The sequence below is a fragment of the Botrytis deweyae genome (genome assembly GCF_014898535.1).
Source record: "Botrytis deweyae strain B1 chromosome Unknown BDEW_043, whole genome shotgun sequence".
NCBI lineage: Eukaryota > Fungi > Ascomycota > Leotiomycetes > Helotiales > Sclerotiniaceae > Botrytis > Botrytis deweyae.
Window position 1 is genome coordinate 202,869 of NW_024066250.1, and position 23,782 is coordinate 226,650.

Below are 23,782 nucleotides of genomic sequence, written 5' to 3' on the forward strand. Positions count from 1 at the left end.
TAGTGAAAGTGAATTTTCCCATGGTTAATTTCACGCTCCGTGTATTGTGGATGGTGGAAATCATAATAGAGCATTTCTGGTAAGAATTATGAATATAACATTAATGGTCAAAAGGAGGAGGAGACCATTTTAATTTGATTTAGGATCTTTGATGATCTCTCCAATGATACGAAAACGCGGAAGCTTCGGTTGGTCATACCTTGACCTTTTTTTGGTAGAGAGCGCTTTCCCTCTAATACAAATCTAGTGCCATCTCTACTTTTCGTTTCAGTGATATTTTCCTGGAGGGTTTCTTCACTATAGCTATGTATTTCATCGATTACTTGGTATGGCAATATTAGATGTAAATTTCTAGGATTAACCAGGCATTTAGACCATCATAAATTTCTTCCCAGTTGAATTTGAGAGGCATTATAGACACTTCATCAGCGATGATTACTAAGATTATTGAAATGTGCCTTGTGAAAACTTAACTAGTTTCTACGTACAATCCATATGTTTCATTGTAACTGGAGGTGCGGGTTGAAAAGTCACTTCTAGGCTCCACTCTATGAAATATGAGGTGATATTAGCGCTTTGGAAACTTATTTTTCCTGGCCACCTAGCTAGATATGGATATTTCTGTATAGTAGTCTGATAGAGTGACTTTCTCGAATCACTCGACTTGATATAATACAGCCTCGAGAAGGCTTTCAGTCATGTGATTGTATTGCTCGCCATGGCGCTGATTAATAGCACTACTACTTCTGTAGGTTTTTTGCCGACCTTCTGTATACCCAGCAATGGCCTGTCAAAAGAAAATCTAGGAGACCAGCGACTATTTCTTTATAGGAAGTCCAACCATCTTTTCCATACTTCTACAAAGCCACTTTAACCAAAAAGAAATCTTCATGATCCTTTTCACCAAAGCCATTTTTGAAATCTCTGTTATCACATTTCTTGGCGGAAGACTCGAGTTCTCTGGGAAATCGTTTTTGGCGGAAAAAATATCTTCAGTAATATGGTTGGTATCAGGAAGAGTCTTTTTCACCACTTCAAGAGGTTATATGAGATTTGAAGCTCCGGGTGCTAAAGTTGAGGATCAACTTTGTGTTCTTGGAGGCGGATGAACTCCCTTTGTTCTTCGAGATCATAAAACTCATTTTGAAATCATTGGCGATTCCTACCTTCATGGCATGATGCAGGGAGAGACGCTGGATTTGGGCAAATCGAAAGTAACGAGGTTTGAGATACGCCGGTATTTATATAATCAAAACCGAAAGAGAGCTTTACAATCAGCATTTTTATTTTACGAAGGATTAAACCAGAAGCTTAAGGTTATGTAATCCGTAGATTTTGGCAGTGTCCCGAAAGCGCATCATTTTATGTAGCCGTTGCGATGGCACTGCTCAATATTAAGCCCCTTCCCAGCTATAGCAGAAGAGGATAGATGGTCAACCCAGTTCTATGATGACCTTATCTATGACAGAGACTGTAAGGGAAATAGTGACACTGTGCCAGCGAGCGTGGTATGTACGGCAATCAGAGGCAGCATTACGCGCATCTTACACCAAACTTTTCCGGATTCTCCTCACACTACTCGATGTACGCTACTATATATATCTTTGTTAGACCTTTATCATTGATCGGATTCCAAAGATTTTCGAAAAGCTTCCAATATTGACAAATTTTAGAAAATCCCTCGAAGAAGAATTAAATCCCAAGAAACTAAAACGTTTATGTGAGATACAGAGGTTGGTTTAATCTGGTTGATATAAGATAGGACTCATGTGGCTATAGGACGAACGTACTGTGTCATTGGGTGTAATCACAGGCTCTGTTTCTTGTAAGATTTATATTGGTATCGTACTCCTCTCTAAGAGAGGTCTGTAAGATTTATATTGGTATCGTACACCTCTCTAAGAGAGGTCTGTAAGCTTTGTAAGCTTTGTAAATCACTGCCGGGCTTTTCTTCTTCGTAATCATCATGAAAAGAGTCCATGACATCAGTTTCTTCGGAGGAATCATCAGGAAATAGAAGATGTGATTCGTCTGGCCTCTCACCAATAGCGTACATTTTGGTGTATAGTCGGGCGTTGCAACAATATTCATCATAATTGTCAAGATAAGTGTGCGCAATCTCTGGCACTAGAGGATTATCCACGTCTGGAGAAGATAGAAGACCGCATAGTGCGGTGAGTAGTGCTCCAAGTGACCAGTTGAGCTTTCTATCACTTCCCAAGAACCACTTGTCGTTTTTATTCAGAAGTTTTGAATACTTTTGAAGCTGACCATCGGCGTAGCAAACATATCCTTGTGGGGATATATTAGGATGATGAATTTTAGTGTTGAATCTCATGAGTGGCAATTGGCGAGGGTATCGATCAGTTATTCTGATAGTAATCCAGAATATTCCTCCTTCAAAGGGCGTCTCGGGGGGCCCCTCTATACTAGCAAGTATAGTATTCAGACAGTCATTGACAGGAATAGCGCTCATAAATGGTACATTCGCCTGGCGGATATCACGAAGCTCGAGAAAAACTCGCTTCAAAGCTGCAGTACCAGTATCAGCATTCGAAACCAACTTTCCAGAATTATGAACCCAGTATTCTAGATCCTGGTTTTTAGTAGCAGTAAGTCGATCTCCATTGTGTTTATCGCCGTCGGAGAAGCTCAGATGCTGGCGGTACCCAGTGACAGCAATAATTCCTTGCATAAGACGGCGGTTCTGTGACACTTGGTCTGTAGAAGATTCATTGGTAAAATCATTATCCAAAGATGCTGTTTCATGAGAGACCGGCGCTGAAGTTGTAGGCGAAATTTTAGCGGATGGTCTTGAGAGGCTACAATTTTTCCCAGTCTGGACACAACTATAACATTGAAGTACTTCATTATTCGTCACACATTTCTTTTCGTCGTGAAAACATTGTTCACAAGTTCTGGCGGACTTTAGAAGTGCCCTTTTTGTCGTGTTCTTGGGGAATTGCAGCAATCGTGGCCAAGCTCCAGGAGGCTGCGGAGCCGCGGAAACCAGACTGTCGATATCTTGCGATGGCTTTGACAAGGCAGTTTTGAATGATAAACTCGAGCCGTAAGTAAACGATGATTTTGTGATACCTCTGGTTGTATACCCATTTCCCTCAAGTGTGAACATACGGCTGCTTGCAGTGTCTGAAACAACTAGACTAGCAGAATCTTTATGGCTTGAAGTAGCATCTCGGAGCAATCGCAGACTTTCCACGTCTGATATGATATCAATTTCTTGTCTTAGTCTAGAATGTTGATCTTTTAGAAGACCAAGAGACACAGTTATACTTTCAAGCCCATCAACATATCTTTTCAGTCGTTCAATTAAGCTTTCAAACTTTCGCGCATCATGCACCGCCCAGGAAGTCACCTTCCAAGCAGACGTATCTTTTTGATGTCTTCTTATTCGAGATTTGAACCGATCGAATGAAGTCTTGAAGATTTGCATACCTTGCGACGTTGATTAAGGAGTTGGTGATGTCTCGCCATACTTTTTATTGATCTTAGCTCCTTCTTCGAGCAGCGACTTGATATTGTTGAGAATTCTCTCTACCCCTGGCCGAATGTCGGGTCTGTCGATGTTCTCATCATACTTCAAACGTATGCCAGTATTTGGTTCAGGGATTAATCCTACAGACTCGCCCCAGAGCCCAAATCGAGCACGCTCCAATGAGAACTATGCATGTTAGTGGAAGTAAGAGTCTTCTGAGAATGTTGAGTCATACCAAAGCACACAACTGCTCAAAATCTTCACTGAAGTTCTTCCCGGCGATAACAATGTCAAAACACTCAATACAAGTCGTGAACAAGGCTGCAACGCTGATTGCACTTAGTGCAAGCCCAGCCAAACCTTCCGCTGCCCCGGACATGATAAATGTTTGCGCTTAGTCGAATAGATTAATAGATTGATCTCCTTTTTCTATGCCGCTAATCATTTAGAACAAGAGAAGTTCTTGCCTGAGAAGTTGAATTCCAAATCAAACAATATTAGAAACTGCTGAGCGGGGAAGTTCTTGCAACTCAGCCTCAGTTTTTCGTCAGCCACGTCATCAATGAAGGTCAGTTACACCAAACGAATCACTGCCATAATCAAACACCACAAGCTCACAGTGTGCTACAGATGTCAACTTGACATCAATTATTTATCTAAGTTGATGTTTGATTTGAAGATCTCGAGTAACTAGTCAGTAGATACTTTTGATTCTCAGATCGACCACTTTGAGATGAAAATCGAGTGAGCAAGCAAAAGCAAGCACAAATGTCAGGCACGATCTGTAAATTTTCCACCAACGCAAATGGAGACACATCGTCACACCTGCGACCGAGGACTCTAGGTCAACTATTTGGTGAAATGAGAAGGTCTAAGTCCCAAGGTACATCCGACTGAGAAAACTCAAAATATGCCTCGCAGTCAACCCCGCAGATCCACTTCCCGCCTCGGAAATGATCCTCCAATCAAATGTCAACGATTTAATCTTCCTTCCGGCTTGACTGAAAGCACGGGGTAAAGATTCCGAGTGCTAGCAAGGGTTGAAATGGAGGGGTTCTGTGATCGTTCATCTGATATCTTTGTGCTGTTTCGGATGGTTGCATTTTGATATTGGCGTCGCGTAGACACTTCTATCACAGTGGGTGTGGTGCCGAAGCGATAGAATGTCATTCGCCTACCCGAGCTGGGTAGTTTGTGGGATAAACAAGCAAAGTCACAAGATTGATGAGCAATAGCCCATGCGTCATAAAAGTTTATCACTCCTAGAGCGCGATAGGTAGCTGTACCAGTGGCCTCTTCGATGTAACGAGCACCTGGTAAAACCTTTTGGCGCTCGCTCTCTCTGTCATGAAAAGGAAGAAAGCATCTGCAAGTCATGGGTGGAGGTTCTCAGTCCCATGTAGCCATGTTTCTTCGAGATAAGATATCTCCCGCATATGAAAATGAGAAGTCATGGACGTGCCTATCATTGCCTCAACAGCCATCTTGACAATATCAAAGATGTAATTGCGATATTTACATACATGACGAGAAATTATCGTACCTCGGATACAGATTTTGATTTCCATTCCTCATCATTTGTTTCTCCCATGTCTTTGCAGCTAAGTCCCAAGAAATGAACCGACTACAGATGCCTTTCCCAGTAGCCTTGATCACCAATAAATTTCCAATTAGACCATAAAGTCCGGGCTATCACATGCATGATTGGCTGCATGGAAGTGTCCTCTTACATGATCCAAATCATAACTATTGGAGAGAATTAGTTCGACTTGGAACTAAATCCCTATTAAGGGTAATGAGGAGAGTCGGCAATCATCGACGAACAAGGATGATTTTAGATGCCTTACCATCGGATATATATATGTGCACATCTTCGAACCATGTTCTTCAATGCCGCAACGAATGAAACGCGCTATCACTTACTTCTTTACTTATCGCCTTGGTGGCTTCAATATCAATCTCCACATACTCGTGAGGGTACATTGACTGCAAGGTACGAAAGTGGCTCTGCATACAATCCATATAATTCCATTTTCACTCTACCGCTCATCCATCCGAAATACAAAGTCAATAGACATACCTTCGGAAGATGGCTCTGATAGTATACATAGCCGTTAATTCCGGGCACCTACATAGAAGCGAACGAGCTTCGGCACCTCCGTGCAGGATCTCCGCGACTAAACAAAAAGGACCGAAATGTATGCCTACGATCTTCTTTGACAGACAGGGACAGGGAAGTTGCCCGACGTTCTACGGCGATGTACCCAGGTTCATTCGTTTTCACAAGTCGAACGAGGCGAAGGACACCAGAACTTCATTTTCCTGCGACGAAACCTCGTGTTTGAAAGTTATTAGAGGTCCGTTGAAGAGAAAGGAAAGGGGAAAACAAAATCTACACAGCCACAATCATGAGGAATTCATTGCTACAAGAAGTTTCACCATTTCCTTCGGCTCAAGAGTCTCACATCCCTTGCAAAAATCGTGTTTCAAACTATCAATTCAAAAGAATTTGGCTACCTAATTCTAGCTACATTCTAGCTGCATTCCATTCCCGTGCAAGATCTTCCCTCCGATCAAAGCTCTTCCCTGAACCTCCAAGTTCAGTCAAGCTTGATATTTGACGTCAAATATGTCCCGTAAATGTACTAGCTCATGCGAAGGTATCCGCTTTTACCCCGGTTATTCGTAGTTTTTGTACTCTCTGTCTTTGTTCCGTTAATCCGATATTTTCGCCTTATTCCAATGAAGAGTTTGTTTGAGGCCCAATTGTGCTCCGCTATATTTTTGATACGATTCAAATTTTATATTAGAAACGAATTCGTGTATGCGGGTGGAGTAAAATCGAATAGACTAGAAGGTTTTCGGACCGCTTTTTGTAAAGACAGTGAGGCAGGCGAGCTGCGAGTGGCAATCTTCGGGCCCGAAATGCTTCTAACGAATGGCGGATGAACTTGAACCTGAGGTTCATTCCATTTTCAACGATGTGTTTTTCTGATAGGTAGCTTTTGTGTGGAACTTGTTTGTGTCGGGCGTATCCATGTCTTCACGATTGCTGTACTGAGCAAGCCTTCCATAGGTTTTTGGACATTTCCCTCTAGATTCTTGTAGCACCGTTGTAAAAGAATGATGGTGCTCGCGCCCAAAAAGGTTCCTGAGGACTTCTGTCTGTCCCATAGATCATATTCAAGAAATTCCCTAGAATTTCGATTTCAATCCTCAGCCCGTACTTCTAGGTCTCGTAGTCGTGACTCTCTTCTGACAAGCATTTTCCCACTGACTAACAACGTAAGGCGGCGGCGGCGGAGTCTTCAGCGACGACGAGGCCGGCAAGCCAGATGCATCGTTCGAACTTACTGCCCAGCCAATACTTCTTGGCCCTCTAGGCATATCTCCTACACTATCCCACATCCACGGATCCCATACATCATTGTCAATACTATCCACCGTCATCATAGCCTGTTGAAGTTCCGACAACTCTCGAACTCTTTTAGGATCTTCGGTTCGTCTGGCAGTAGTTGGAGATGGTTGATATGACTGAAAGGTCTCAATACTGGTTAGTGTAGGACCGACACTTTCTGAAGTATCAGGTTCGGCGTTCCAATACGAAGGGGGTGTTGACCATGGTAAGTCATCTTCGCCGAGACGAAATCGTCCTGGTGTTGATGGTAAAGGTCGGTCTAATCGATCCATAATGTTTTGCCGAGGCAAATTCACTATCCGATGTTGTATTGGACTGCCAACAGCACTCATAGGGCTAACAGGACTGACTGGACTAATTGGTTGAGTTCTATCGTTCATTGTCGGTGGTGCAGATCTTCCCCTCCCTGGTGTTTCCATACCAATGCTCAACCCTCGATTCAAATCTCGCTGTTGCTGTAGTTTTTGCTGATATTGAGATGGATTATTAGGTTGAGGATGACCGGGTGTCAATATCGATGGTATTGGTTTGCCACCCAAATGTGTATTTGCTCTTGCTCTTTCCCTTTCCCTCATGTTCCTTGATGCGTACCTCAACGATGCCCCATGTCCCTTGTCGTTCTCAGACATCGAGACTCTGAACTCGACGTTGACGTAAACTCCTGGTGCAGTTGGCCAGCGGGATGATGATTTTTGTTGTGGATTCGGTGGATATGGACCATCAAATGAAGTTGACATTTTTGTTCTCCTCAAATATAAATCTTCGATAACTTATCGAATTTCAATGTTGGACAATTTTCCTTCGTTGGATTGTCAAACGCGCTTGTGGGAAGAGATTGGTTGGGGAGAGAGGAGTTTTATGGTCTTAAAAACAGCCGTTGTGTTGCAATCTCATGGGTAACAAGCAATTAGATGACGTGAAACCAAATAATTAAATTTATCACATCCGACAAACAGGACCTACTCCGCCCTAGTTGGAGAGGAGGCTTCAGGGCTTCTAGTCCGCTGTGCCATCGTAGGCTTAGTAGGTGTGTAACGAAGGATGCAACCTTTCAGGGATACAGAGGCTGAGTATGCCTGATTTCCTACGTTGGAATGAAAACAAATAATAAATCACGGCCATACCCAACTTCTTTCGAATTACCTACCTATGCACAAAGTGGAGATTACCAACATAGATAAGGTGCTTAGATTTGATCCACAGCATCGTCGTGTTCGATTAGATGATGGAAAATAAATCCTGTCTTTCTTTTTTCGCGATCTCGGATATGCACGAAAATGAGAGCTTGTAGGAGTTGCTCCAATTGACTCCTGTCTTAAAGTCAAATCCATGACATGATGGATTGTTTAAAATGATATCGTAATCATTTAGTCAATCAATTGTCCATTTAGATACAAGACTTGTTTGATGTTGTGTTTAAGGATAATATTGTAGGAGCATTTGATCGTGAATAATCTCGTGTTGTGTCGTCGTAAGGTTAAAGGGTAAGATTTAGTTCATGGTGATCCCGCCCCCCATCTTCCAGAAAACCCCCTTGGAAGGAGTGGGTCCGAAATGTCAAGCAAAAACGTAGATCATTCGCTACAAATACAAGCTCGGACGATTGGGCGCGTCGCTCTAGTTAAACGGGTCTACATAGTACGAGGCAATACGTCGAAGAGTTTGCAACACAAGATGGGTCTGTGGGGTCATGATTTGACTGTAGCGTGGAATAATTAGAGACCCGTCGAAATGTTGGTCACGATTCCTTCGGATCTTCGTAGAAATATGTCAAGCCACATCAGAACTCAAAAGCTTCTGTCAAGATCTTGAATGATGATGCGTATTACGGATGGAGCTTTACGACTCGAATTAGGACGCGGAATGTTTTTCGGAACTTTAATTATTGGCAGCCAAAAGCTCCTCAGGGGGAAAACCTACTTGCCTTATCCATATCCACAACGGTACAGTTTTGCGGCTGCCTATTGTGGGGAACCAACAGTCAAACATATCCCCTGATTCATGAAGTTTGTTGTTCAACATGAAATTTTCAAAGAATATACAGTATGCCTTGTTTTAGCGCCTCGTTTGGGAATATATGCAGCTTGCGTGTCGAGTATCGGACATGCAACGAACATAACCTTGATTAACAGAATCCAAAGCTGTGTAGGACAAAGTCAACCGATTTCTTACCGCATAATTTGTTCATTTCTCGTCTCAATACTTATACTATCCCTTATAAAGGCCATCTACAAATTGTCCTACCTGCCACATTCGTACTAACCCTCACACTAGATCGCCGTTATCTGGATATCATATTGTGAATATAAATTTGCTTCCCCGCTTCCATGGAACCATAGACATATGATTGCATGCTCACATGCTTTTCTTTGATATCTCTCTCCAATCTCATTGGCAAGGTGACGAAGTACCCCCGCTTGCATTTACTGTTAGAAAGGGCGATGAGAGTAATTGCATTATTCTTACGAGATCTATGAAACTTTCAAAGACAGTGTGACACCAGATGATAACTCAATCGTAGAGTCTACCCAATGAAGCAATGCACGAACAGGAAGACAATATATTTGGTCATAAGATACCTCCCCAAATCCTATTCTGACAGTTTTATACAAAAATGTCCGATATAGAGATTGGTTCATTAACTTCAGGAAGCTCTATGATCTAAATTTGATCTTTCAAAGGCATCTGTATATTTACTAGTCTCGATCTATTATTTGTGGATCTTCTGATGGTGAGATGTGGACTGACCGTCTTGGTCGACAGAATTTTGGAATCTCGCACTGTTGCACTATAAAATCGAAGTCTGCAAACTTAAATTTTAAGCAGTAGAATGGAAATGACATAGTCAGCCTCGCTTCATCCTCCAAAGACATTAATTTTATGAAATTGAATAGTTGTGGTGAGCCTCACTAGTTGAAATCCTCCATCGTCGAAAACGACTAAGCTAAATAATCCTTCGTGCTCCATACTACGTGAAACTTGAAAGCCCCGAAGAACGTAAGCATAATTTCAAGTTGAATACAAGATATTCTCAACGTTGTGCTAGAAAATTATACTTCCTGTGCTTCTCCATAAAAGCCCGCATATAAAATTCTGCATCAAATGGAGTGGCAGGTATTGATACCCAGTTCATCCGCTGCAATCCTTCGTATACGAAGAGCCCAAATAACCCAATGCAAGGAACTTTTTGAAATTGATAGCCGAAAACCCCAGTCAGTTACTTCTTCCGGGGGAAGGAACGAAGGCGGACTTGAAAACCGTAACATGATGGTTTAAACTGAAGAAAAGTAAAACTATTCAAGGCATCATAACTAATCTTGTGTTCTTTGTAGTCTTGTTCTGACCTGAGGTTGATCTTTTTGGAATTTAAGGGTTTCAACTGGATGATCATCGCAGTCTGAGCAGGTAAACATCCCCTTAAAGAAGTACGTCTGTGTTCCAGACTCTCAAGTATATCTTCTTGATCTTCATTTGATGTAAATAACTTAGTATCAATACGTACAATTGAAGAACAAATCATTTACTTGGTATATCGATGACGACAATGTTTAGGTCTTCTTTGGGTCTACTGACCTCCACCCTGAACTAGCGAAGTCTGCATCAATATACATCGAAATACTCTGACCTCTATGCTAGCAAACCAAGATCAAGTTTTAAAAGATAAACAGTACCACCAGAATCATGCATAAAAGGTACTGTATTCGATGTTGAGATCGAAGAACCAAGGATTGCCGTGCCGGCCCGCCCTCAAACGTTTATCGTTTTTACGAATGCCAGAAACTCTCCTGTACCATTCTGTCGGTAAATTATAGGAGAAAACTGGAGAATGGAAAGTCGATAAACTTCAGACAGCGAGCACCAAGTTCACGATCTACTGCTCTCTGAAAGTTCTTTTGTTCTTTGGACGCATTCAATAGAATCAATACAAATCGAGAGAACTTCTCGATCAATCAGACCTGTGAAAAAAAGAGAGCGTCTGTAAGGATGACTACAAATCCTGAATGATCGATTTCGCCGCTCACCTTTCCAAACTCGACACAAACTGGAAGAAGGGACTCCCACAAAACGGTTTTCCCACTATCCTAACCCTTGAAACAAAAAGTCGAGAAAATTTAACACATGTACAATTTCTCAGTGCCCCTTTCCTGTCCTATAATTCCACAAAAACTGCAAAGTTCTCATCCAATTTCATACAAAGAAAAAGGATCCGCCTTGCTGTGGACCCTCCATCCTAAGAATCCAATACATGCGAATACCTCTCCCTCCAACTCTTAGCACGATTTATGTTCCAGCTTTGTTCCGCTGAGGTGATTGTTCTAAAATATCAAAGACATCATGATCGAGTCCGAAAGATGTGGAGTATTATCCCAGGAAGAGATGATGTTCTCGAGCAAGAAAGAGGAATTTGTTTTGGTTCGAGGAGACTCACACCTGTTGTACATACGCCTCGAAAATTCTTCTTTCTCCATAAAGTATCAGGAGATCAAAACACTGTTTTCATATTATGCCATTCTTTCATATTTTCTTATCCTGCTTCTTCTGTCGTTCTTGGAAGATTTCGTTCTCTGTGTTCCGAGCGTATTCATTTCATGTAACCTTATGTCTCAGTGGAATTAAGGTGAAGACTAGACCAAAAGCTAGAACAATAGCATCAAATCTTACGCGTAAGGCCGGCGATATAGTCGTCGGTTGTCGCAGATGGTGAAAGACTCATGAACTGCCCACTCACCTTCCATGACAAGAAGAACCTCTTGACAACTACCTCGACCCCGAAAGCTGCATCTTCCCTTCCTACATATTTCCTGTAATTTCTGCTTCAAATGTAAAAGCAAATGGTATTGAATAGTTCATGCCAAACGATCTCAAGCTCTTCAAGGTGAGAGGGCTGATATATATTGCGGGGCAGACAGCGGAAAGAGATGTATTGCACCGCCACGCATGATTTGTGGCTGTGCATCGGAAACGCATTCGAGGATGAAAATTAAAAATTGCTATATTCCCAGAACTGTTAATGATGAGTACTTTAACTATAGAAATTTCAACTATCTTACCTAAGTAAATTTGAACAAAACATGTGAAATTTCTTATATCTTTTGACCGTTCACTTCTTGACTTTCTCATTCCCTCGAAAACACAATCCATAATATGCAATCTACGATAAAGTCTACCTCTGACATAATATACAAGCATACAATTACCAGAGTTAAGCTAGAGCTTCAGCATACAATCCTCACTGATCCTTAGACACTCTCTGAATCTCTCTCACAGCGGCGTCAACCCCCTCAACAACCAGGTGCGGTCCCCCGCTTGCCAAATCGCCCAGCATATCATTCCAACCCCCTTTACTTCTATCCACCCAACAAGTCATCAGACCCGCGTGTCTTGCACCTACAATATCAAACGGATTCCCACTGACAAGCCACACATCCTCGCAATCCTTTTTCTCAACACTACCTCTCACCTTCCTAACCAAATGTTCATAAACTTTCGGATGGGGCTTATAGTATTCTACTTCTTCCACCGTAATAAGCTCTTTAAAGAGATCTTTGAACTCCGAGAGCTCTGGGGAATTGTGGACGGATGAGGAAACCATTTCATCTGTCCCATTTGAGAATACATAAGCATTAGTTCCCGAATCTTTCGCCAAGTTTTCGAGTCCGATCAAAGCGTCTGGAAACGCGGAGAGAGAATTGTATGCTTTCATTACACTCTCAATATCTGTTTCAGCCAGAGCAAGTTTATGTTCGGATATTGCGTGACGAAGCGATGTATTGGTGATTTCTGAGAAGGGTTTGTATAGTACTATGATTACTGTTAGATACCTACTTGGTTGCTTATGTTTCTCCATTAATGCATTGTGGAGAAAATTTAAGATGGGGACCTGAACTGGGGAGAGAAGGAAACTTACACATGCTGTTCATCCGGAAAGTATATTCTAATTGCTGTGCTCACATGTCAGACGAGTCGCACTGATTGACAAGAAACACTTGGTCGCTACATACATATCTCCTCCATAGTGTAGCAACTGATTTTGCTTTCTCATCGCCAAAATGAAGAGCCAATTCTTTTGCAATGCTTTCGGTAGAGAGGAGAGTACCGTAGAGATCAAAAGCTATGATCGTTTTCTTGTCCGACATGATTGTATATATACCTAGTAAAATCAGGACTATTGCTGCTCATTTAACAACATCAAACGGCAACTTACCGGATTGTACAATATTTGGTATTAGATTATTAGATATTTATGAGCTTTTCGAAGAATAATATCCGCGAAATTTTCCATCCATTAATGATAAGCTCCAATAAGAGCATCATTGCGGGGTAAAATTTACTTACCGGTGATCAACACTAATAAATCTCGCCTGGGACGACGCATAGTGGCTCCAGCTCAATACTTGGCAGCACTAAGCATCTCCACCACTGCATCTCACCGTCATGACTTCATCGATGGTGGCGTCTATCGTAGGCTTTCGATCAATATAAACATCACCACATAAATAATAAATCTGCACATTCTAAACTTCACATGGAGTTACGGAACCCAAAATTACCGAGCCTTTACCCCTTCATTTTGCCCTCCAGCTTTACCATCAATATCGGCGATAGATTCCACGCCTCATGATCGACACCACCGAAGAACCCAATTTTCGCATCTTTCTCGATTGTATCTCTACACCGTTGATCGAACAATGTACATCTACCTCCAACTCAATTACACCGAAACGGAAGACGAGAAAAGCTAAAGCAGGGAGGAAAACAGCGATAAAACCTGTATCAAAAGAGATCGACGTAGAAGAAACTAGAATCAACGATGCGGCAGAGCTGGCGGAGTTTATCGAAGTACGCTTTCTTTTACCATGGAAATGGGAGACTATTCCGAAGGATATTGATGTTAACATATATGAATTCAGTATATCGCTCTAGAAATATTCACGCATCTTCCATCCGATCTCCGAACCTTATCATACACGACCTACACCCACGACCCCTCCCTCCAAAGAAAATATCCCTCCCTCCACCCCCTCGATTTCGCAACCTCGACTCTCCTCACCGATGCTCTCCCCCCTAGCATCTCCGACTCACTTCACACCTACTCCCTGCTTCCTCCCTGTATAGCCCTCTCTTCCTTCCTCCACACGCCCCTCTCCACCTACTTCTCGCATCTCCTTTCCCCGCCTCCCACACCCCAGGCCCTCCGCGCCGTTACCACCGCTTGCGAGCTCTGCGACCGCGATTGGATCCCCCTCACTTACCACCATCTCATCCCCAAATTCGTGCATGCAAAAGTCTTAAAACGCGGTTGGCATACAGAGGAAGAATTAAATAACGTAGCGTGGTTATGCAGAGCGTGTCATAGTTTTGTGCATCGCGTTGCGGGGCATGAGGAATTGGCTAGGGACTATTATACGGTTGAGTTACTGGAGGAGAGGGAGGATGTGCAGAAGTTTGTGGATTGGGTGGGCAGAGTGAGATGGAAGAGCAAATGACAAACATCCGAGGTGGTGATGGATGAAGACATGCAGACGAAGAAGAAAGACGGAAAGTATGGATTGAAGGTCAATACGTAGAAGATGTGCATGTATTTAGGAAGAGATTCAGGTATGTACGACCATAGGCTGAGAAGGCCGAAGCTACGCCCGCGCTCTCTGAACCTACGATCCTTCGGATCTAAATTTACGGAGAACAGCCATTAGTCTCTTGTAGTCGCGAATTACATTCCTGTAGTGTGCTAACTGTGCTTTACGCACGTGTACTTCCTATGCATAAATGTTAAGGCAGGATATGATATGTAGACCCTTTTATGACTTTTATGCATGGTCATCTACTTCATCAATGAAACTGAACATTGCTTTAACTCGTGACGTCAATGTGGATAGTGTTTCTAAACAAAAGTAACAATCCTATATATCACAAACTTTTCCGGAGAAGATATGTCGTCCGCGCTGATACTTTTTTCTTGCGCAATACTCGCTGACCTCCCTGAAATCTAAGATCACCACGAAAATATCGTGCTTACCTGGGAATAGTGGAAGTCCGCTCATATCTATAATGCAGCATTTTGTAACTAGTCAAGCTGATTGATATTGTTACAGTCATGGCAAGTGCATAATACATGTTTATTCCATTGAAAGTTCTGAAAACAATAATTCGTTTATATACTAAAGAAAATCTCCATCAAAACTCTTTCCAGCTCATGCGTGTACACTTTGCCCGCGCGCTATTATTAGGCCTCAGCATCAAACGATTTCCTACCTCTCCTTCTCGGAATATTACGAACTCTTTTTATAAAATCAGTATGCTTTGCACTTTCACTGGAAATATTGTTTCGTGGTCGAAAGCTAGAAAAGGCGTTAACTTTCCATGCGAAAATGATAGCTGGAATAGAGATAAGTGCGGTGACACCAACTAATCATCGTGTTAGCTATTGAATTTCCCGGTCTCAGAAATACTTGCAGATAATGGGAAATATCCACCACCCCTTATATTGTACGTTGTCCCCTTCATGGGGAAAATTGGATACGTTCAGCGCGAAGAGAGACGTCAGAAATGAGAGAGGAAGCTGCATTCAGAGGTTAATCATTAGCTTTGCTAGTATTCCCATCTCTCTGATGATTACCAATCAAGACTTACAAATACGATGGTCATGATAGTAAATACAAAGATACTGTTGGACTGTCTAGCTGAATCGTATGCTTGTAATCTGCCGAATTCCGCCTGTCGCAGGTCGAGCAGAGTGTTGATCTTTGTTTTTTGTCAGCTGAAAAGTCCACTTATATCCTTTGCGTTTCACTAACATAATCCTCCGTTTTATTTGCTTCAGAAAGCATAGCGTCCAAATCTTTCTTGACATTGGTGGGACTGTAAGCTTTGAAGTGCATCAGGTCACTTGAAGCAAAGGCCTGCTTCCAAACAATTTCTTGGTCCTCTGCCAGAGATCTGAGCATATGAAGCTCGTCACGGATATCTCTTATCATGTTGAGAAGTTCGGTTTCAGATGAAATAACATGGTAGCGATTTAAAGGCATTGGTCTATCCGGTGACTTGGAGTCAGAATCTTCACTCGAAGGCTGTTCTTTCTTTTGCTCTGGTTCCAGAGACTTTTGTTCCCGAGGTTTTGCTTCCTGGAGACCTCGAAGAAACTCTTGGAAAAGTGAAGATTCTTTCTCCGCCTAATCCAATATATTAGTTTGAAGATTAGGCAATTCCATGTGAGTACAGTAACAAACCACGTCTCTAATCGATTCTCGAAATATCTCAATCGGCCCCTTGTAAATTTGGCCAGAAACATGTACAAATCGTTTCATGAAAAGCCCAGATGCAACACCAAGAAGAAGCTCCATCAGGGAATCGACTGTTTTTGCGCGTTCAAATTGACTTTTTGTCTCGCCGTGAAGTATGTTATCCAATGCATTCTGGATGAGCATCTCTGGAGGATCTCGATCTGCTTTGCTGAGCTGTTCGGAAGTTTCACCAAATTTCTGGGTTGTGGCTGTGATAATTGTTTCTGAAGCAGGGTCAGCTGATTCACACGTTTATTTACACTTGGAATTCGGAATTTTTAACAGTACTTTTGTCGATAATCCAAATCCAAAGCTGATTCACCATGAGGATTTTTCTGCCTAGTGAGCGTTAGCTTCTATCACCATAGGTTCTCCCATGCTCATTTTTGACAGGATTGCAGTACCTCCCGGTTGCTCGGATTTTTTTTGTAAGAATTTTGACAGCACTTGATCATTGTCTCTCGTTGAAGTATCGTCAATAGTTGGATAGTAATATTGATCGAGAGTTATAGGCTCATGCTTGATTTCTCTCGAGTTACGCTCGTTGATAGACTCGTCAAGTAAAGCGGAAGATTTGGTGTTTGAAGACTTATCTTTTTTGCGATCAAAGGTCCCTATGTCTAGGTATGGCATCTTTAATGGAGAATGTTCAGTGTCTTACATTTCTATCAAAGCAGGAAATTGTGCAGTCACCTACATAAAGTGCCGCGCAAGCGCCGGCGGTGGACTCTCTTGGTGCTTGGTCGCCATCATTACCATTGACTGGGTCGTAGTGGCTATCTTCCTGCTTGCGCTTAAAATTCAAAGATGGTAAGCTCTCATCTCAGTCTTAACTATGATTCTTCATTGCATACCACAAATTGGGGTTTCATATAATAACGTTCTGCGCCTGCCGCCAGCTCTGTCCAGCTTTTGTTGAAGTGTTTCATAATAGCCATGTGTTCTCTTTCGGATCGACCTGAATCACTTGATAGTCGACTTACGAGGTCCTAGGAAGAATATCGTCAGATGGCTGTGGCAAGATTGGAATCATGATGCAGCTTACTCGCATTAGATTTAACTATCATTCATTTATCAGTGCCGCTCCAAAACTCAACGAACATGCAAATTCAGAAGGTCTTACCTCGTTAACAGGAAGATGAATCCAGCGAAGATCAAAATCATGCAGGTTGCCGCTCGAAGGTGCCTCATCACCAATTTTTTCATGTTGGGGTGAAGTTGATTCCAGACTCGGAGAGTATTTTGTCTGAACAACAATCCTGTTTGAGGAAGCCCCGCAATGTTTCTTTTGAGTTTCCTTCAGTAACGCTAAATGGCGCTCACTCAAATCTCCGGCTTCTCTCATTATATCCTCTGGGCCAATATCGTAAATCAGCTTCTGAACACTTGAGGTGGCATATTTAATACGTTTTGGTTCTGTACCAGAAAGAATATCAACAATGCTTCCCATATAATTCGTGAAATGATTGCCATTTGCGGACTTTGGAGACTTGCGCTTATGCTTCTTGTTTGGATTTGAGACATGATCGAGAGTTGTTGGAGGGGCACGGAGTAATCCCTTTATGGTTTCAGATTGTTCGTCTTTGTTTTCAACAATAAGCTTCAAGGCGCTGTTGATCTTGTCAGACGAGTAACCGCCCTTCGACAACAACCACCATACAATAACTGCCTGGGATCGACAAACTGCCCACTGAAGAGCTGTGAAACCTTCCGAGTCTTTGACGTCTCTCTTACCACCGGACCTCAAGAAACCTTTGAGTATCTCTTCATTCCCGGGCTCTTCATATCGAGCTAGAAACTCGAGAATTTGAGATGCAATGTCTGGATGAGACTCTATCAATTTTTCTTCGGTGATTTGAAGTTGATTGATTTGGGCCCAAAAGAAGTCCTCTAGTTGATCATGCCCTTTTTCAATTGCAATAGCCAAAGGCGAGTCCCCTCGACTGTTTCGCTGTATGATCAAAGCAACTGCTGCCAACCCTAATGGTTGATCCGGTGCGTCTGATTGCATTGTCATTCTTCCTAAAAGGAGTTGTGCAATTTCGACCATACCACTTTTAGAAGTTATGTGAAGCCATGTAGCCCCTTCTCTAGTCCAGCGCAGTACTCGTCGATCATGATCGATGCATCGGTTAGCCAAATCTTTGGCACCATTAGAGACTGCCCAATACATGATGATATGAAGCTGCTCCAGTGTCTCATACTCAGAGCTTTCAAATCCTTGAAGTAATACGATCTCTATTTCAAGAATCTCAGAAGTGCTTTCCATGTGAGGATATTTCGCGGATGGACTTTTGGGGTAGTATGGTTCCGCAGCCAAAATTTCGAGCGCAATAGCAATATTCTTTGGTTGCAAAATGGCAGTGTGAAGAGGTGTTAATCCTCGACGATCGCTACATATGACGTTGGCGCCATTTTTTATAAGAAGCTTGACGTGTTCAAGATGATTGGAGTGGACGGCGTATGCCAAGGCAGTCAACCCATGACTGTTTTCTATTTCTGTATCGGCATTATGCTGTAAGAGCAATTCAACTATGTCACTGGCAGGAAGACAGCAAGCCTCCATCAGATGAGTCCCATTTTTTTGAGACCCCATCTGGTTGACGTCGGCACCATACTTCAGGAGACACTGGGCATGTTCGAGCTTTTGATTGATACATGCAAGATATAAGGGTGAATTGCCATTAGCATTAGCCTGGTTAATATCTACACCGTCGCCTACCAAAATTTTTATGATTTCATCGTGGTCGCTTGAGAATTTCCGGAAACACATTATGACTCTGTGGTAGCAAGTACCATGATCTCGCGCGCCTACATCTAAGAGAAATGCACCTGATCTTCTTAGCATCTTGAAGATTTCTATGTTAGCATTTTCAGACGCAATTAGAATTGCGGAGTATGAATTGTCATTTTTTTTGTGAATATCCGCCCCATTGTTCAAAAGTTGCCTGACAATTTCGACATGACCCCTGGAAGTGGCCATGTGCAATGGAGTGTCTCCTCCTATTCCTGGCTGATTAATTGCTGCTCCGTTTTCCAAAAGCCATTCTGCAACACTGGCATGGCCAAACATACTTGCTAAATGCAGTGGTGCATTGAGATAACCGTTTGCCTCATTGATATATCTATGTGAACCTCGTCTGTGAAGAATTCTCATAGTTTCAAGCTCGCCATTTGTAGCAGCATGATGAATTGCCATATTATTATGGTTGTCAAGCTGGCTATAGTCGGCGCCTGCATCCAGAAGATACTCCACATTCTCTTCTTTACCATATCTGGATGCCAAATGTAATGGAGTTTCTCCAATACGGTCTTTTTGATTTATGTCCAGCTTTTGAGAAAGGAGTACATCTATGTTGTTTTTAGAACCAAATCGAGATGCCAGATGTAGCGCGGTTCCGCCAATTATAGGAATCTTTTCGTCCACTTTGACACCATATTCTAAAAGAAGATTGATGATCGAAGGTTTGCTAAACCCTGCAGCCCAGTGAATCAAGGCTAGGTCGAGGAACATCTCTCTGCCATCATAGTTGATTTTTGTAGGTACAGTCATCTCAAACAAATCAACCTTGGAGTTGAAAAGCCTTCTCAGTTCATCGAGGTTGCTTTCTTGCATCGTATTTACGAAAAGCTCCTCTTTGGGACCACCTGATTCCGAGGAAAGACTGATAAGTAATTCCACAAAGGCATTGTTGCTGACTCCCTGAATGAGCTCTGATTTGGACAAGTTCTCGTTATGTGATGTGTTTCCGGCTTCCATGATAATTTGAAGTGCTTTTTGTGAAGCAAAACATCAGGAACAAAATATTTCGATGAGAAGAAAGAGGTTCAGAAATTCATTCTAAACAATGTCGTAATATGATATGAAAGAAATGGGAGCAGGTAGTATTATATGCGGCTCACATTCGCCATCAACTCATTATGGGCATTTGTTCCGAAGGAATTTCCATATTTGGCAGGATACGCATGAGCTGAGCTTACCCTAGCTTCATGCAGACGGAAGAACCAATACACCAGGAACATATGGTCGTAGACCTTCGAGTGTCCCCCACTCAGCGCCCCACCCACCACTCCATCTACACCTATCAGCCTCAGCGGGAGTAGGTGCTTCGGAATAGTTCTTTCTTCAAATAGTCTCTGAAATCGTGTTATAGAAAGAATGAAAGTCTGGTAAAAATTGAATAGCTGATAGGAATTTGAATTGATACAAAAGAATGCTAAAAGAATTCTTCGAGAGAACATGAAGCCTCAGGAAAGATGCCGGGTAGAACAACCTCTAGTGCAGATCTCGATGATAGTAGCAAATACTCAAATGAGAACTTTGAAGACTGAAGTGGAGAAAAATTCCATTTGAGCGGCAGTTGAACATGGTTTCTCTAAGGATGTAGTTGTGGATGCCTCAGCTGGGGCGGGAGCTAGTACTATCCTGTTAGTTTATTACCACCTCTTTTATATTCAATATCATTTCAACGAATCAATATTCTGACACCGAACCTGAAGCTGAAGTGTCCACAAAATTTGCACTTACTATCGTGTGCCTATAAAATGATAAGATATTGAATACTGCATGCTTTATTGATTTTGGTGATTGCTATTCAATAATGTTCCAGTTTTTTGACAACCTGGTGTACAGTACACGCCACGACTACGTGGAAGATACCCGCGCAAATGAAGAGACGACGAGAGACTCTATGTAGGAAAAGAGTTGCATCGTATTTACCATGGAGACGACACAGAAGACGATCTCTTCATACCCAACCCCACCCCATCCCACCAGCCAATGTATGGAAAGAAATTCCTTTTGAACCGCCACTTCACTCTCCAACCGATGTAACATCTGTATGCACCCCATTCGGATTCGTATAGTAGTGGCAAACTCTACAGAGTGTAGGTTTCACATTATTGCGAACATTGATTTGTATATTCGAATTCTTTATTGGTACAAACAAGATGTACGAACTCTTTCATCATGCTGCTCTATTGGTGTTAAGAGCAGGTATAATCCAGTAATATTAATCTGAATTAACTATAACTTAGATCTTTCAATACTACAGACAACTCATTAATAAACGAATGAATTTACTCACTTCAAACACCCCGCAACAAAACAAGGCAAGCCCCCGAGGCCAATCAATCTCATCAACTCACGACAGCCTATCATTTGGAATTAACCTACTCGATCTACTGAATGATCAATATTGCGTGCACTAGTGTAAGAGCGTATACATACATATAGCTCTCATAGCTCTAAACCCAAAATATTCACAGACGATATCGATCAATGTATTAAACCTATTACAAAGACGTCATAACCACTACCGAGGTGATACTGACAATCATATCTTGTATGGGAAGAGTACAGATGACGTAGCACCACGTCGAAAATACAGAAAAACCCAATCCTTCCAAAGGTTGTTCATGAAGACTAGCTCTCTCGCTAAGTGTACTAGAGTAGCCTAATGCCCTAAGGTCATTCACTTGCGTTCATACCTTCACAAAGATGAATAAGCCGCAGTTAGATACACTGCATGATCATCTACTACAAATTCAAGCCAATAAAACATCATACTTTTGATAAATCATTAACCGGGGGTTTTATAGTACTATAATCTGTATTCAATACAATCTAATAATTCCCCCCTCTTTTCATCCAAGCGAAGAGACATCAATAGTTGCGAAATGAATAATCATCATAAGATTTTTCATAACACCTCGAGTTATCGATTTAATCGGTATTGAATCAATGTTGGTATATGATGATGATTTCAATGTGAAGACTAGAATGTTAGATAGCCAGCTAGGAAGCCAAATGGTATTATTCGGTTGAGCTGAGATGATAGGAATAGGAATTAGAATGTTTGAAGGATATCGTATCGGAAACTAAGCAGTAAATATAAGTTAGCAAACGATGTTTTGTGGATTGTATTTGAGATGATTTACGGGATTGGAAGGGGGAATTAATGGTGGGAGAGAATAAAAGGTGGGAAAAACATAATAGAAGTGATAGACTGTGGACGGGTATAAGAATGCAGGAGTATAGCGAGGAAAGAATGCTAGAAGACGAAAAGAGATAAGTGAGATAAGTATAATGAGGTGGAGTTGAGAAACGTTAAAGTGACTGAGATGAGATGATACAGTGGAGAGAGGGGAAAGGAAAAGAGAAGAAGGGGAGAGAGGAAAAGGGAAGAGATGATATGAGAATGAAATAACAAGGGAAAAATTGAGCGATAAAAAACAAAAAGAAGTATCAACATACCATCGAGGGGAAAAAAATCAAATACGCACCTGCAATCCCCGAGTATCTCGAAATAACATGTCCAATCCAATCGCTTGCCTGTAGCCGAGCAAAATGAGCAACATAAACCATGAAATACGAAATAACCGAGAGTAACAGCTAAAGAGCTGGAAAAATCTTTAGAGAAATCCCAAAAACTAGTATTCAAAATCAAAGGGACATGAGATTCATGATTGATGTTAATTAGATGACCAACAGGAAACATCAACCAAAAATGGAAAATGGAAAAAAACTCCATCCAACTAAAGAAATCGCAAATAAAGCGTCAAAGCGACATATACGCAGTAGCGGAGAAACATCTTCCTAAATACTTCAGATAGAGACGGAATGAAGAACAAACTCCGAAGATGTATATCTCCTTAGTCTTTTAATCTGACGTTTTGAGAAGTGGATTGATTGAAAGACCAAAGACTTAGCTTAGCTTAGCGTTTGAAAAAACACAAATAGAGAAAAAGAAATAGAAGATCGAGATGGAAGATTGAGAAAAGTTCTGGTAAAAAGGGATTGAGAGAGGAAGTGAGGGATTCGAGCATTAATTTATGAGATTTGGATTTTTGGTGGGGGGTAGGGAGTTGAGAATTTTGAGTATGAGGAGTGGAGGAAGGCTTTGGGGGTTATCTTGATTTTGATTTTGATTTTGATTTTGAGGAGAATAAGGATGAGGGAGGTGTATATATGAGTGAGTGAAATGAAATGAAATGAAATGAAATGAGATGGGGAATAATGAATGATGGGTTTAGATATTAGAATAGATATGAATGTGTTGAGAATGTGGTTTTATAGCTAAACGTACAACTCCACGAGATATAAAAGAGTGTGATAGTAGCGAAGCAAATAAAAAACAAATGAACATCTGGTCAAAGGAACAAGGTCCAAGGTCTCGCACCCAAGTCTCCAGGTCTCTCTCTACATATCCATCAATCTACAGCCCCATTCCGCCCCCCCCCCCACCTCAAACTCTTCATATCCCTAGAGTCAAATAAAATATCCGATACAATCTCAACTCAAACTTCGAATAAAAATACACTCATTAACATACCTATCTAGTAGTATCCTACCCATAAAAGCGGGTAACCATGGCTAGAAATCCGAATCTGAATACGAAATAGAAACTGTCTCCCTCATCTAATAACACTCCACAAAAAAGTTGGACTCCGCACCGGTCGATATCAAACAAACAGACAGATAAAAACCCCCTTTCCATCTCACCTAACCTCATCTTATTCACGGTCCAAAGACCTATCACCTACACCTCCTTACTCACCCACTTACTTACCTACTCACTTAAATCC

General features: G+C 41.8%; 5 protein-coding genes across 5 annotated transcripts; 1 reads left to right on the top strand and 4 right to left on the bottom strand.

Moving 5' to 3' along the window:
* Positions 1–1,855: 1,855 nt before the first annotated feature.
* On the bottom strand, positions 1,856–3,875 carry EAE98_011032 (uncharacterized protein; the record flags this gene model as incomplete). Its single annotated transcript, XM_038958654.1, has 3 exons — positions 1,856–3,404; positions 3,498–3,682; positions 3,732–3,875. The coding sequence occupies 3 exons, from the start codon at positions 3,873–3,875 to the stop codon at positions 1,856–1,858; spliced, it is 1,878 nt and encodes a 625-aa protein (XP_038805019.1).
* Positions 3,876–6,712: 2,837 nt separating this feature from the next.
* Positions 6,713–7,651, bottom strand: EAE98_011033 (uncharacterized protein; the record flags this gene model as incomplete). The annotated part of the gene is made up of 1 exon (XM_038958655.1): positions 6,713–7,651. The coding sequence occupies one exon, from the start codon at positions 7,649–7,651 to the stop codon at positions 6,713–6,715; it is 939 nt and encodes a 312-aa protein (XP_038805020.1).
* A 4,493-nt stretch (positions 7,652–12,144) lies between these two features.
* Positions 12,145–13,051, bottom strand: EAE98_011034 (uncharacterized protein; the record flags this gene model as incomplete). Its single annotated transcript, XM_038958656.1, has 3 exons — positions 12,145–12,716; positions 12,823–12,856; positions 12,917–13,051. 3 exons carry the CDS (start codon positions 13,049–13,051, stop codon positions 12,145–12,147), a joined length of 741 nt encoding a protein of 246 aa, XP_038805021.1.
* A 481-nt stretch (positions 13,052–13,532) lies between these two features.
* On the top strand, positions 13,533–14,401 carry EAE98_011035 (uncharacterized protein; the record flags this gene model as incomplete). The annotated part of the gene is made up of 2 exons (XM_038958657.1): positions 13,533–13,754; positions 13,826–14,401. 2 exons carry the CDS (start codon positions 13,533–13,535, stop codon positions 14,399–14,401), a joined length of 798 nt encoding a protein of 265 aa, XP_038805022.1.
* Positions 14,402–15,138: 737 nt separating this feature from the next.
* EAE98_011036 (uncharacterized protein) lies at positions 15,139–19,955 on the bottom strand (the record flags this gene model as incomplete). The annotated part of the gene is made up of 11 exons (XM_038958658.1): positions 15,139–15,320; positions 15,369–15,474; positions 15,546–15,656; positions 15,710–16,084; positions 16,142–16,419; positions 16,484–16,534; positions 16,600–16,828; positions 16,893–16,988; positions 17,050–17,184; positions 17,241–17,255; positions 17,319–19,955. The coding sequence occupies 11 exons, from the start codon at positions 19,953–19,955 to the stop codon at positions 15,139–15,141; spliced, it is 4,215 nt and encodes a 1,404-aa protein (XP_038805023.1).
* Positions 19,956–23,782: the final 3,827 nt, after the last annotated feature.